The 14,787-nt window shown below is 51.8% G+C and overlaps 2 protein-coding genes across 7 annotated transcripts; both read left to right on the top strand.

The window, feature by feature from the left end:
• Nucleotides 1-78: 78 nt before the first annotated feature.
• PCNA (proliferating cell nuclear antigen) lies at nucleotides 79-3,129 on the top strand. The gene is made up of 6 exons (XM_055820188.1): nucleotides 79-360; nucleotides 1,122-1,219; nucleotides 1,638-1,705; nucleotides 1,886-2,080; nucleotides 2,337-2,460; nucleotides 2,597-3,129. Exons 1-6 carry the CDS (start codon nucleotides 140-142, stop codon nucleotides 2,677-2,679), a joined length of 789 nt encoding a protein of 262 aa, XP_055676163.1. The 5' UTR covers nucleotides 79-139; the 3' UTR covers nucleotides 2,680-3,129.
• A 2,377-nt stretch (nucleotides 3,130-5,506) lies between these two features.
• Nucleotides 5,507-10,902, top strand: TMEM230 (transmembrane protein 230). Of its 6 annotated transcripts, none has more exons than XM_055820194.1 (5): nucleotides 5,507-5,620; nucleotides 7,866-7,993; nucleotides 8,401-8,523; nucleotides 9,282-9,457; nucleotides 10,592-10,902. In XM_055820194.1, exons 2-4 carry the CDS (start codon nucleotides 7,895-7,897, stop codon nucleotides 9,420-9,422), a joined length of 363 nt encoding a protein of 120 aa, XP_055676169.1. In that variant the 5' UTR covers nucleotides 5,507-5,620; nucleotides 7,866-7,894; the 3' UTR covers nucleotides 9,423-9,457; nucleotides 10,592-10,902. The 6 variants fall into 6 exon arrangements, with proteins under 6 accessions (XP_055676169.1, XP_055676168.1, XP_055676167.1 ...); XM_055820193.1 differs by lacking the exon at nucleotides 10,592-10,902 and adding an exon at nucleotides 9,869-10,568; XM_055820192.1 differs by lacking the exon at nucleotides 10,592-10,902 and adding an exon at nucleotides 9,825-10,568.
• The last annotated feature ends 3,885 nt before the right edge of the window (nucleotides 10,903-14,787 follow it).

The following is a 14,787-nucleotide window of genomic DNA, read 5'->3' as shown; positions in this document are numbered from 1 at the left end:
GGGCGGAGAGGGCCGCTGATGATTGGCTGCGGCGCGGCGGGAGGCGGGGCGGGAGAGGCTATAAAACGGGCAGCTGCCCGGCGGTGGGCCGCTTGTTGCGTTGCCGGGTGTGTGTGGTGCCGCAGGGGCAGCCGCCAGGATGTTCGAGGCGCGGCTGGTGCAGGGCTCGGTGCTGAAGCGGGTGCTGGAGGCCCTCAAGGACCTCATCACCGAGGCCTGCTGGGACCTGGGCTCGGGCGGCATCAGCCTGCAGAGCATGGACTCCTCGCACGTCTCCCTAGTGCAGCTCACGCTGCGCTCCGAGGGCTTCGACACTTACCGCTGCGACCGCAACATCGCCATGGGCGTCAACCTCTCCAGGTACGGGGAGCGGCGGCCGCGGCCCCCCCCCCCCCCCCCGGGCGCTGGGACGGGGCTGAGGCGGCTGGCCCGGGCTGCGGGGAGCGGGGGAGGGGCGAGGGGGCGGCTGTGCCCGGGCCGTACCCGCGGAGCGGCTCCTGGGGTGGGCAGGGGTCGGTCGGACACCCCCCCACGGCCCTTCCCCCATTCTCCTCAGCGCTCTCGCGCCATTTTTCGCGGCGCGCGCGGGGCCCGCCGTGCCGTGACGTCACTACCGGCGCGCGGCGCGCCATGGCGGGAAATCTTGGCGGGGAGCGGGGGAGGCTGAACTGGGGAAAGGGACGTTGGAGGCGTTGTGGGGCTGGGGGAGGGGGTGCTGGGGGGAGCTGGGGGGGGATGTGGGGCGGGTTGGGGGAGGGGTTGTTGGAGGGAGCTGGGGAGTGAGGGCTGGGGTGACACTTGAGGGGGTGGGGAAGCAGGGGGGCTGGGTTTGGGGCTTGGGAGGGGTGTGGGGCTGGCTGGGGGAGGGGGTGTTGGAGGGGTTATGGGACTGGGGAAGGGGGTTTTGGAGCGGGCTGGGGAGTGAGCTCCTGGTACTGGGAACTTGAGGGAGGCTGGGGAAGGGGGGCTGGGGAGGGGTATGGGGCTGGGGAAGGGGATCTTGGAGGGCACTGGCCGCTGCTGCCATGTAGCCTGGCTTTCACACTGTAGTAGGCCATGGGTGCGGGTTCTGCTCTGTCCCCTGGTAATCCTGCGAGTAACCTGTCTCCCCTCCCCCCCAGCATGTCCAAAATACTGAAATGTGCTGGAAACGAGGACATCATAACGCTCCGGGCGGAGGACAATGCAGACACGTTGGCTCTAGTGTTTGAAGCACCAAGTGAGTGTTAGATTTCGGAAGTAAATTGGTAGCAGGATATTTTTAGGTAGGCTTCATAAACCACAGAGATGCAAGGGGGGGCTGTAAATACTTCTGAAACAGGAGGGGTCACCTGGTAAACTCTTGAAACAGTCTGGAGATGTAAACTTAGAAACTTGACCCATACTCCTTATAAGAGACAGACAGTTCTTCAGGCCACAAACAGATGCCCTTGGGTTCCTGTCCTCTTACAGCCTACAAAAGGCTGTTGGGGTCACTTTCGGTGTTGGGGTCACTTTTGGACTGCTAGCTCTGATTAAACAAGGTGGGTCTTACTGGCATGATCAGTGTGGTTTTACTTGGGAGGAGGGCGCAGAAGTTAAATTCAGGATGATAACTTCTAAGAAACACCTGGTGAAACTGTGGTTTGTTCCTTTAGATCAGGAAAAGGTTTCTGATTATGAGATGAAGCTAATGGATCTCGACGTGGAGCAGCTTGGAATTCCAGTAAGTAGTGGTGCAAATGACTGATTACACCCTGTCTTAAAGTGGGTGTTTTTCCATGTCAAACTCCATCAGACTTGGCGTTTGAGCTTGTAACACAACTGCCTTTGGAAAGACTGAAGGAACTCAAGTGTAGCGATTACATTTCTTGGTACAAGTTTAATTGTGGCACTTCCTTTGCAGGAACAAGAGTATAGTTGCGTAGTGAAAATGCCGTCTGCTGAATTCGCACGCATCTGTAGAGATCTCAGCCACATTGGCGATGCGGTTGTCATCTCCTGTGCGAAAGATGGTGTGAAATTTTCAGCCAGTGGAGAGCTGGGCAATGGAAACATCAAGCTGTCACAGACCAGTAACGTGGATAAAGAGGAAGAAGCTGTAAGTTGATTGTTACTGTGGTGCCTTCGATGTTGAGGTTTCTGCAAACACTGCGCGTTCTATGACCTGCTGGGGGATTGGATCGTACATTTCTCTGGTTTATACCAGGCCCTTGTCCCTGGGGCCCGCAGGTGGTGCTGAGCAGGCCAGGGTGGGGAGCAGCACTGACTGCCCTTGCTTTAGGTGTCGGAATTATTTGAGGGAGCTGGCTGCGGCTGGCGCTTGCTAAGCTCTGACCTGGCTGCTGGTGTTCTAGGTTGCAATAGAGATGAACGAGCCAGTCCAGTTGACCTTTGCTCTGAGGTACTTGAACTTTTTTACCAAAGCCACTCCCCTGTCCCCGACAGTCACACTCAGCATGTCCGCAGATGTTCCTCTTGGTGAGTACAAGCAGCTCTACTGAAAAATCTTGTAGCATGCTGCCGCCTTCCAACTACTTTAACAACTCTTGACTGAAGGGTGTTTATTAAAAACCTTCTGAATATCGGGCTTTTTTTTTTTTTTCTTTTTCCCTAGTTGTGGAGTACAAGATTGCTGATATGGGACACTTAAAATACTACCTGGCTCCAAAGATCGAAGACCAACAAGAAGGCTCTTAATTGGAGCAGGACTGAGGGGTGGAGCTGGTCAGCTCTTCCAGAGGACAGCTGGTTTGGCGGAGAAGGAGGTGGCGGCGTTAGCAGTTTCAGTGCTGTGGAGCATCACATCAGCACAGTTAGGCATGTCGTGTAGATATCTTTGTAAATATTTTTCAACTTCCTCTTTTGCTATACTGGTGTCACTGGAAGAAGGAAATCTTGGTTTTTCTCGTATTCCTGTACTTCCAATCACCTCTTAGGTGCTGTCTGAAGGTGAAGTATCTTACCTCTTCCAGCTGGTGTTAGGGAAGGGGTGCGATATTTAACTTGAGTGCAGACCCATTTCCCATAGAGTTCTGTAGCTGCCTAGGGTTGCTGTTCAGTTATGCTGTGAGTTTTAGACCTTCACTTAGTTTTGCAGCTGGTATTCTAACTGAATCTTTGAAAATGGAAATAAAGAATGTAATTTCATGGGGTTTATCATCTTTAAACGTGGGTGGAGGAATCGATGCTTTCTTAGACTACGCTAACGTAGGCTAGCTCCTGTTTTGAAAGGTGCTGCCATGGGCAAGCTTGTGCTTTTTTTTTGTGCTGGAGTTACCAGCAGCTGCTCTGATGGTTCAGACAGGTGAAATGGAGAGGTGTGGTTATTGTTTCTGTAACTAATCAGCCCTTAATGCTCTTTCCTTTAAGCAGAGGAGGTTTGTGAAACAGGTTTTATTTAAAATGCACGAGGTTCAGCAGGTGCCAGAGACTGTTCGGTAGCTGCTGCTCTGCCTCTCAGTGAAGGCTGAGGGTGCAGGCCCACGCTGCGGCTCCGTTCCTTGGTCTGATGGTGCCGTGCAAGCCCTGCCTGGGTTTCATTCTCCTCCTCTGCCGACCTGTGCACGCTGTGTTCATCGCTGTGTTCATCGGCTGCCTCTGCCCTGTGCCTCTCAAGCGTGGTGCGCTCGGCCGTGCCACCAGCCGCTCCTCTCTTAACCGAGGGTCTTTGTCATCACATTCGTATTTACTGTTGATGAGAACGGTAAAGGTTTACAGCATGTTTCACCCTGAAGGTTTGATCATGAAAAATAGGATTTGAAAACAGTTTTGGGCAGCTGTGGGGTTTTTTTCTTTGCTTCTCGTACTGCTCAGAGTCAGCCGTAACCCTGTACCCTCCGTCTGGAGCCAGAGTGGCCCCGCTTTGTCCCCAGCAGTAAAACAGCAAGAAGCACCTGGGGGGGCTTGCCGGGGGCGGTGGCAGGTGGCACGCATGGGCACTTTAGCCCTGGGGGGGTGGGTTTTTGGCTGCAAAAAAGCTGGGACCTGAAACCCGATGGATGCAGCCGAAGAGTTTCACAAGGTGGCAGTGCTGATTGAGGAACAAATCCTGCTGTGTCAGAATGACATGGCCACCATCCACAGAGCCAGCCCCGAGCTCTGGGACAGGGGTTCTCGGTGCCCCTGACCTTGACTTTTCGTTGGTGGTCGCGCTGCTGTAGTAGAGTTTAGCCTGCGGTTTGCTGCTGCTGTGATGCAGGTGGCTCCTTGTGTGGTTCTCTGCTCCTGTATCGTCTCATGTCTCCAGTGCACACCCCCTTTATTCCCTTCTACTTGCTGAATCATTCAGTACCTTTAAAAAAAAAAAAAAAAATAATCTCCAAAGCAAGGTCTTCAGCTGCCCTAAAGCTTTCCAGCAATCCCAGAGTTACAGCCCCCAGCAGTAGCAGGTACCTCAAATAACCAGGATGGGTTTTCCCCTCCCGGTGTGATGCTCCTCAGTGCCGGATCAGACATTCACGATGTTGAAATGGGGATTTATCCTGGGTTTCAATAACGTGCATCAGGCTGGGCTGGTGCCGGAAGCAAATTCTTGGTTTGTTTTGGTGCAGCCTCCTGCTGCGGGGGGGGCCATCAGGCTTGGTGCTACTCTACTCATAAACATGGCCAAAAAAAAAAAAAAGTATAGTTTAATTGGTTATTTTTACAGCTGTAATGAGCTGGTGGTGTCGCATCTTTTAAGAAAATTTCCTTTACCATTAGTATTTACACGCTGGGTGTTCTGACCCATGCGCTGGGCTTTCTGGATAAAGCCTTAAAGAAGCTGAATGTTTACGTTGCTATTGCCATACCCAAATAATCAAAATAAAGATAATCCCTTTTAAAAACAAAACACTAAAAAGGGCAAGAACAAAAAAAAAAAAAGAGCTGAGGAGGCTTAGTGAGTGCTGGATGTGTTTCTCCATGTTTGAGGGAGTAAGCTTTTGAAGTTTAAATGTTTAGACTTTCTTACCAAGGAGAAAAGAAAGGAAGGGGGGGTGGGGGGGGGGAGGGAAGCAAGAATTCTTTGAAACTTCAGGAGATCAGGCTTTACAGGCTCTAAATCCAGGGGTTTTTATTAATTTACTTCAGGAGATGAAGCTTTTGGGGCTCTAAATATTTTATTAACTTGGAGGAGCCATGGCAATTCCTGCAGCTCCCTGCTCTGGCGCGGCTGGTGGAGGTCGGTCCCCACCTGTTTTACCTGATGGGTTTATGTTGTTCCAGGTGCTACAAATAATTCTCTGGCTGTGGCAGGTCCCGTACCCGGCCCTGACGGAGGGCTGTGCTGCATCTGCCCGTTTAATCGCATCCGGATCCTCTAGAAAATCGGCTTTATTTTAAAGTCTGTGTAGGAGTGACGTTTCCTAAACCCTCTACAAACACAGGCCTGGCGTGACACGGAGCAGCTCTGGCACGGCGCGTCGCGTGTGACGGGGGCCCTGCCGCCCTCCCCAGGGACACCCCAGTTCCAGCTGCGGCTCTGGAGCGGGCGGCGGGGGCAGCCCCGTGGAGCGGAGCCGGGCCGGCGGCAGCTGCCGTGACCTGGAAGGACATTGCTGTCATCCAGAATAAACTTCCTGGGTGGTTCCGCGGCCGCGGCGCAGGAGCGGAGCGGGGCGGTGCTGGCGGCGATGGGCCTGGGCGGCGCGAGCAGGCGGTAACGGTAACGGCAGCGGCCTCGGCGTGTCCGTACCGGGGCCGGGCAGCGGGAGGCGGCCTGCGCCGTGGGGGAGGCGGGGGGTCGGGCCTGCTGGGGGCTTCCTGGCCGCCAGCGCAGAAACCGGTTTGGGTCTGGGGTGCAGCGGGGTGAGGGCTGAGCTGGCCAAAGGGCGAGGAATGGCCTCCCCCCCCCCCCCCCCCCTTCCTGGGGGAGGGGGAGCAGATGGTGTCGGGCTGATTCGGGGGGTAAACGGGATTTTGGGCTGAGGGGCCGTAAACAGCGACGAGCTCCCCGCTGAGCCTGCGCTCTGTGTCCCCCCACCCCCCCCTCCCCTTCCCCCCCCACCTGTCCCCGCACGCTGCCGGCTTCCCACTGTGCTTCAAACGTGGCCGTCGCGCAGCGTGTTTTAAACGGGCAGGACAGGCACGATTCGCCGTTTATCCACCCCTCGCAGCTTGTTTCTCATCCTGAGCCCACGGGGAGGGTGAAGCTCGGTGGGCTCAAACTGGCCCTTAACCGTGAGGGCTGAGAGTATTTTTTTTTTTTTATTTGCATTTGCATTTGCCCTTAACAGCCTCTTTCTTGTTGGTAAGCAAGGTGAGGGCAAGGGCAGATCATCAGTTTATGCAAATGTAAATGGGAAATAATTCCTAGGAAGCCACTAGGAATGGCCGGGTAAATAGTGGGACCGGCAGTAACAAGTCCCACAAGTGCTCAAGAGTAAAATTGGGCCCGAATCAGAAAATCTGGACGCGTTTCTGATGTGCTGATTTCTTTTGGCTACCCCCTGGACACGCAGGAGGCCTTGGGGGTGTTGGGGTACGGGAAATGATGTGTGAGGAGCAGAGGAGGCGAGCGTGCCCACCCTGGAGGTGGGCGATAGATTTCGGGTATGCCTGGGGCTGGAAATGATTTGTCTGTGCTTGGGGTTTTGCTGCAAAAGAAAAAAAAAAAGCAGAAAGTTCAAGCTAAAGGGACATCTGTGTTGGGGTTTAAGATCAGAGGGTGTTGGGGGTTTATAGAAGTTAAATTTCCTGCAAGAGGAACAAACCCGATGTCACGGGAGCGTGCTGGCAGTTAGCGAGAGGGAGACAAAGGATTTCCGTGGAAACTAAATATTTTAAGGAGATGCTATTACCTTAGATGCGAAATAGCGTTACGGAAAAAGCGTCTTTGTCCCTTCCTGTTGGAACAGTTGGGATAGATGCATTTTTGTTTTCTTTATTCCATACTTCCTCAGGAAATAAAAAAAAAAGCTGTGGAAGCTGGGAAGCGTGGGAAGCCTGTTTTCCACCCCGCTGCGGGGCGGCAGCGCAGGCTGATGGCGGTGGGCGAGTGGCACCCAGCGCCTGGGTCCCGCTGCGAGGAGGGGTCCCAGCCCGTGCAGTGGCTCTGCAGCGAGGCGGCGGGGGGGGGGCTGGCAGGCCAGAGCTCGGCTTGGGCCCCGCAGCAGCCAGCTGGCTCTGCCCCCTCCCCGGGGCTGCGCTGCTGGCAGCAGAACCGCAGGAGCTGGCTGCGGCGTGGGGCAATGGCAGGGTCCGGCTGTGGCGTAAGGAAATGCAGCTCGGCCCAGGGCGCTGCCTCCCTCGCAGCCAGGCAGGCGAGTGACCTCTGCTTCTAGCTCCTTGCTGCTCGTTTGGTTACCTCACCCACTAACCACCCCATCCCCTTGTCATGCTCCCTCTGAGTCACGACTCGAGCTGTCTCGGGAATGACAGCTCCTTTTCGTTCCACTTTACGGTGGTTTGCTCTACTTCCCCACCTCACCCACCCCCCCAAAAAAAACCCCATGGATCTCTTGCAAAATATCCGGCTGGTTGAGAGAAGCTGCTTTGTTTACTTCTGGGTTGGGTTTATTTGCTCGTGTCCCCATTTAGAAATAGCTGGGCCTCAGACATTTCCCTGCTGGAATTGCGATCTCCTTGCGCAACGAGAGCTGGTTTATACATCGTGCATGATTCTGGAATTTCTGTCTTGTTTTAAAGACAAGTTCTCTCTTAGTTTGATTTTGTTTTCCAATGTTGGCAAACCCTGTTGCAGCTATATTCAGGGTTTTGTACTTCAGGCTTAAATACAAGGGTTTGTTTGAAAAGGTTTCATTTGTGAAAAAGAACAACGACGCCATTTGGTTAGCGCGGGCCTGAGACTTTCGTTTCTCTTGAGACACTTGTTCCGTCTCTCCCAGCCTCTGTCGCACAGTGTGCTCCGATTATTTTATTTTCCTGTTCTTTTTGTTCCCCAGGTTCTAGCTGATGCCCAGGCTTCCTTGTAATGATGCCATCACGTACAAACCTGACTGCTGGGATTCCCAGTAGCAAAGTCAAATATTCCAAGCTCGCCAGCACTGACGATGGATATATTGACCTGCAGGTAAAAAGCGGGGAAGGAAACCTCTTTCTGCTGCTGCTCTGACTGTGTAACCTGCTAGGAAAAGCTGCTGTAGCGCTGTGTGTGCGCAGGAGGCTGCTTTTTTGTTCACCTCCAGGGTACAAAGCTGTGAGCCACCACTTCAGCCCTTCTCCAGAAACGGTTTTTTGGAGGGAGGAGAAAATGAGAGCGGATCTGGAAGCAGTGGGTTAAAGGCTGGCTCAGAGAGCGGGGTCTGGGCAGGATTCCTCACGGAAGGGCCATCGCAGAGCCCTGCAGCGGAGCTGCTGCAGCAGTTTTGTCCCATGTCATCTCTGCTGGCTGTGGGACTCGCAGCTCTGCCGTGGCGGGAGGGGAGCTGTGCTGCGTTAAGCTGTTTAATATTGGGTCGGGGCTTTTTTTCCATCCAGTTCAAGAAGAGCCCACCAAAAATCCCCTACAAGGCAATTGCACTGGCTGTTGTGCTCTTCATGATCGGGACCTTCCTCATTATCATCGGAGCCCTCCTCCTGGCGGGATACATCAGCAAAGGTGTAAGTTGTTCGATTACATTTCTGTGACGAGTTCCACATTGGCCGACAGCCCCGTTTCTCCAGCAGCTGAGCCCTCTGGTGTCTTCAGCTGCCGCTCTGCAGCACGGTCGTAGCTGAACTGGAGATCGGCCGGGGAGCGCCGAGTTCCCCTGGCCTCCCTGGGGTACGGTTTCGTTTTAACACAATGTCCCTGCTGAGGTCAGCTTGCTGTCCTGGAAAAACTTCACGCTGGGATCGTCGCTCTTCCTAGCAAAGACCGGCTGGTGACTTGGGTAGGAGATCCCAGGCCGTGGTACAGGACACGGCACCGCTGCTCTCATCGCTGTGTTTGCGACCCATTGGAAGGGAATCTGTTTTTCACAGCTTGGCCTGGTGCCCCTCCACGGCGCGCTCCTCCTCTTACCTTGCGCCGTATGGAATTGTTTTACGGTTGGCGGCTGCCGCTTATCAGGGCGGGCACAGCAGCGTTTCGGCTGTATCAGAAGCAGCCAGGCACAGCCAGGAGAGCTGGTGCTCAGCCAAGCGCACAGCACCCGGCCGGGGGCTGGCACTGCCCTTCCATTGTTGGCGTCCGAAGGGGATGTTGAGGGTTTCCTGTAGCGAGGAGGGAGAGCTCAGCCTGAAGAAAATTCTGATTGAAGATGAATTTTTGTTTTGGCAGCTAGCCAGGCCTTGGGGATGAGTAGAGACAGGACTTAAGGAACGTGAAAGACACCCCCTCCCCAACCTCACTGCTCTTGCCCCTCTCTCCCCCGCAGGGAGCGGACCGTGCCATCCCCGTGCTCATCATTGGGATCCTTGTGTTTCTCCCAGGCTTCTACCACCTGCGCATCGCATACTACGCTTCCAAAGGCTACCGGGGCTATTCCTACGACGATATCCCAGATTTTGATGATTGAACAATGTATTTAATCGCGTTATAATTAGATTGGCGGTAAGAGCTGTTAGTTACCCTGGCTATCAGAGGGGGCCTGTAAGATAAGTATTATTGGTCACAAGATGCGAGTTCCCAGTTTTGAGGTGTGGCGGGTTTTTCACTTGGTGGGGGCTCGAACACAGAGTTGACCCGAAGGGTTGCAACACAAGGTGGGAAAAAACATGATTTATGGTATTTTGACTCTTTTGGTTACCTAATGTTGGTTGCTTATAAAAAAGTTCCTCTTGGGCAAGGCAGTTCTAGCAATTTTCCAAAAATAGATGAGCCGGTTGCAACATCAAAGATACTTGTTTTTTGTAACTTTTTATAGAGTTTATTTTTGTTTTCGGTGACGTTGTGGTTATCGGTGGGTTTACCTTTGCAGACAAACACCATAGTTAAATTCTCCTTTGGCTTTCTGCTCATCAGCAATGCTTCCAATCTTCTTGTCCTGTGCTTGTCTGGAGTAACGGCAGTCGGAATGGGCACGAGAGGGGAGGAAGCTGCACTTGCGTGAAAGGATTTACACGTCGTGCATTTGCTACACAACTCCTCCTGTCAGACTGACCAACCTTACTTACTTGGCAAACACGCTCTTCCGAAGCAAGCTTTTCCCCATGCTGCTGTTACTGTTAATTTTGGCAAAACCAGTTTATCCTTTAACAGGGCTGTTGTTGGATTTTGCTTATTATTTTAAACAAACCAAATGGATGCGGGGAGAAGCGTTGGAATCCGGACCAGGACCCAAGTGTCCAAATACCAAAACTCTTGGTTTTGACTAGTGTGGATATTGGAGACACTTGAATTCCACTGTATTTATGTATATTTGGAATCATTTTGTGCTTGTCTAAATAATATGCTGTGCATAACTCCCTAGAACGGTAAAAAGAAAATTTCTGTATAGTTTGTACTGAATAAACCCCCGTTTGTATTGTTTTGCTAGCTTCAGTGATATGTTATTCAGGGAAACCAAACTGGCAGCTCTTGTTTTATGCAAAGTAAAAACAGTCTTGACTCCTGAAGTGGGAATGAACTCGGCATCCCAGAGGGCAAGTATGCGGCGAGTAGTGATGCAAGTACGTGTATTTAGTATGAATAAACTTCACTATAGTCTGTGTACAAGTCATAAGCTTGTCTTTTTCACATTTGTAGGTCTCGGTGTGTGCTAAAAACAGTTCTGGGCCCCCAGATTAAGGCTTTAGCTGAATCTGCTGTTGCCCACTGCTTCCAGTTGCTAATGCAGTCACTGCAATTAGGCCGTGCTGAGCCAGCAGCTTTGCGACAGCCCCATCTGCTCTCCAGGACCCTTGGCTCGCTTAGGGCAGAGGACCTTGCTGTAGGACCCTCCCCGTGGCAGCAATCCAGACTGCCCTGGGTGCGGCAGGAGAATGTGCTGCTTCGGGAGGTCGGGACTCGCTTTCTGAGCCTCACATGCAGTCCTTATTAAATGTGCAAAGACCTCAGGCTTCTAATTGGGGGTTTTTTTTCAGGGCCCAGACATACAGTTCCTTTTGTTGGGCAGTGTAACGGGGCAGTGTCAGTTTGCAGGCTGGTACTGATACTCCAGAATTCAGGCGTGTGCCTCATGTGGACTGAAAATTTTCGGAAGGAATAGGGGCAGGTGTCGGTGTTAGTGCAGGGTAGGTCTGTGGAGCTGTTGAGATGAGAACAGTGCTGGATGAACGCCTTGCTCTGAAAGTATTCTTCAGATTGCCTTTTTTTCCTCCTCCAAACCCAAAGCCTGAGCCAAGATCTCTTTGTAAGCTACGTCTCTTCCCACGTTTGACTTCATTGCCTTGTGTGTGCCCCGGTGTTGCACTCTGGTTGAATTCAGGATCTCCCTTTCCATCTCTGAAGGCATCATCTATGCACGTTCTCTGCCACTCTGCTGCGTCACGCTGGCCCCTGGGCTGACGGCAGCCCGGCTTCCCAGATGCTGTCCCGTCCCGCTTGGCAGCAGCTGAAATGTGTCAGTTAAAGCTGGGTCTGGCCAGGAGAGTGGCTGCTGACGCAGAACATGAATCAGCCTCTACTAGGGGATAAGAATGTGGGTTTGTTTGGGTTTTGGGGAAGGGGAGAGGAAATGAAAGGGATGTTTAGACAGAAAAAGTAAAGGGGGAGGGAGAAGATGCTTTTGAGTGGGGCTGATAAGATGCCAAAAGATGGCAAGCCTGGGTCAGCTAAGAAAGAAAAACGTAGGGGATGGGAGAAGAACATGCTGACATTTCTGGAGGAAAGGCAATTTCTTTTTTATTTGACAGAAGCGAAGTTCTCAGGCAGCACAGTGTATAAATAACAGTCCCTGCCCTAGCGCTCGCAGGGCTGTCTGCGTGAGGGATGGCCACAGGGAAACAGTCCTCTCGACAGCGATTGTTTTATATCTGATCTGGGAAAAAGGAGACATTTTGGGGAAAGAAAAAAGGTATGCTGACGGCTGGAAAAATGTAGATACAGACGACTTCATTCTTTGACGTATTGCATTACAAGCATAGTTTTCCTCCAGAGTCTAAGTCTCTAGATGTTAAAATGTCTGTTAATTGTCTAGCTCTAGCTAATTGTCTAGCTAATAGCCAGGGTTCAATTCTCTCTTGTAAAATAGCGTGCGTTCACATTTGTTTCAAGAGATTGGCAAATTTTACTGTAAATATTTTGTTTCTCCGAGCCCAGTTTGTACCTTAACAGTGGTGCTCCCTGATACTGGGTTGAGTGTCATCGGTGCTGTCAGTCCTTTCACTTGTTAAAACATTGTACAAGGATGAAGCTCTCCTCCCAATGGGGCCGTTGTTTCAGTGCTGATACAATAGGATCTTTTTAATTTTCCCCCCACTCCTGCCACGCTGTGGACCTGCACGTGTGATTTTCATGGCTGGCTCGGCTCCTTCGCTGCCTTGCCCGAACTCCCTGAGCTGTATCCTTCCCTTGACCCCGGGTGCTGGATGCTGCTGCCAAACCCCACGGTTAATGGCTCTGCTCCGCAGTTCCCCTTCTGTGAAGTCAGGGCTGTTGTGGGTTTGGGGAGAACTGACTGACTCACCGCAGTGGTGAGGGCAGGAGCAAAAACGCCTGTGGAGAAGTTTCTCGTTCTAGAGCAGGGCTTGAATGACAAATAAGGCGCTGGCCGAACTCTGGTGAATGAGGATAATACTGAATAGCTGTTTCCTTTATTGAGCATCATCCATTCTGGGCACTCGGCAAGGCAGCTGTCTCAGGAAAAAAACAGTTGGCATTTATATAGCTCGATGGGGTATTATTATGCGCAGAAGCTCTGGAGAAAGAACAAGCCCCCAATTTCAGGCTTTTCTCTCGTTTATGAGCGCTTGAATTCACGTGTCCTCAGCGATGTTCTTCTGTTGCTGGTGTACGGTGTATTTATACCGTTACGTACTTAATTTAATACCATGAACTTGCTGGAAAGACATTTGGAAACGTGATTCTAGAGTCCTCTGGCCCGAGCTTCCCAGAGAAATTCCCCCAGTGCATTATTTATAAAAGCAAAGACTCATTTTTAAGTCAATCTCTTTTTTTTTTTTTTTTCTTCTTTTTTTCTGGTTTTTTTTTAATTTTTTGTGAGCGTCTGGAGTGAACAAAGCTAATTGAAGTTCCCAAGCATCATCACATCAGACGAAACTACTGTAGCAAAGCCGTATGAAACATCGGGGTGAATAAACTGGGGGGAGCAAAGAAGGTAGCCGTGGAGACAGTCTTGAGTAGCTGCAGACATTAACTACAAGCCCTGGAAACTGATGCTAGATCCAAAATGGCTCTTTCTCTGCTCCTTATTTGCGATGGCTCATTGTTAATAGCATATTGTGCTCCCCGAGGCAGAATGGGGCCCGTTCCTCTCCTCTCCAGGAGGCTTTTTACCACTGTTGGTGGTACAAATGCCACCGGCTGAGAGCGATGGCCACCAGTGGCTCCTGGCTCAACAATGCCGTGTATGACTAATTTTCTAACACTTCCCACAGCTGGTTTCCATCAAGATGGGAAGCCAGGCAGTAGGTTTGCACCAAGTGGTGGCATTCGAGTGTAGAGCTGCAGAGTCAACCTGCTGCCCACACGGTGAGCTTCCAGGAGAGGCTTCTGTCGTGGTTTAACCTCGGCTGGCGACTAATCCTTGAAAGAAGAGGCAGAAATGCTGCTGCTGGAGGTTGCTTGAAGTGAAGGAGCAGTGAGGTGTTTCACCAGCCTGGAGACTGTGTGTGAGCTTTGGGTCCAAGTGAAGCCACAGCCCTGAAGGTCTTATCACCCTGTCCTGGTGTCTCTGTTCTTGGGTTTAAGGCTTGTGGAGCCAGCAATGTTGTGATTCTTACAGGCTCATGATTTTGCATCTGTTCACACAGAGAGCCCTGTGAAGAGCCATCATTCCCTCCACAGGGAAGCAGCTGGCAGCTGCAGGCACTGCTGTTGGTCCTGGGAAAGCAGGTGTAAGGGCTCCAGGCAGCAACCTGAATTGTGCTATATAGCGATACAGACATGTTTTTCGACGTCGCTGTTGATCCTTCTCTCTGAGATTCTCCATGTGCTTGTGCTGATGGAGGTTCATGGGGTGGGGAGAAGAGCAAGGCCCATCACCGGTCCCGTGGTGATGTAGGAAGAGGAAACTTGAGTTTCAGACTCCTTGTTCATCTTTTCTCAGCAGGGATTTGTATTTCCTCTTACCCTTCCAATAACTTCATCCTGGAGGCCTGGCTGGGTGTTGCACTGTTTGTCCACAGAGCAGGTTGGTTGTGAGGAGGCTGGCCTGGCCAGCAGGTTACTGATCTTACTCCTGAAAGTATTTTACTAGAAGTCGTGTGAGACATCTGCAGAAATGTGGACAACAGAATATAATGACTCACTTGGAGCATGCTGGCTACAACCCCCCTCCTATAAATATCGCCATAAACCAAATGCTTTGTTTGAATGAACAGCACAATCTGCAACAGCATCTCTGGTGCCTTTCTGGTGCCCATCGTGCAGGAACACTTAGACCAGCCCCTGCGGTCAGGGTTTGCTTGCCTTCTGTCAACTGCAATTAGCCAAATTCAGCAACATTTGCCACTGAGAGGCCCAGTGCTTTACCGCTGCTCTTACAGCAAATATGGATTTTGCTTAGCATAAAAGACAACGTAAAAACCCTGCAGGGCAGGAAGAAATGACTCGACACGACAGTTCTGTCCCTTCTAATCAGATTTGTGCTATGCTCCACTTACGCCCGTGGTCTAAATGTGTTTCTCCATGGTCTCTCCATACTCCTCCCCCTCATGCCTAGTCCTTAAAAGTCTCAAGCATCAGCCCATTCATACAACTGCCCCTCACGTCTTCTGCCTCTCCCTAAACCGCTCCTTCAGCTTTCTTTCTCCTGGCCC

The sequence above is a fragment of the Falco peregrinus genome, chromosome 17 (assembly GCF_023634155.1).
Source record: "Falco peregrinus isolate bFalPer1 chromosome 17, bFalPer1.pri, whole genome shotgun sequence".
Classification (NCBI taxonomy): domain Eukaryota; kingdom Metazoa; phylum Chordata; class Aves; order Falconiformes; family Falconidae; genus Falco; species Falco peregrinus.
The sequence above is the reverse complement of the archived record's forward strand: the minus strand, read 5'-3'. Positions and strand labels throughout refer to the sequence as shown.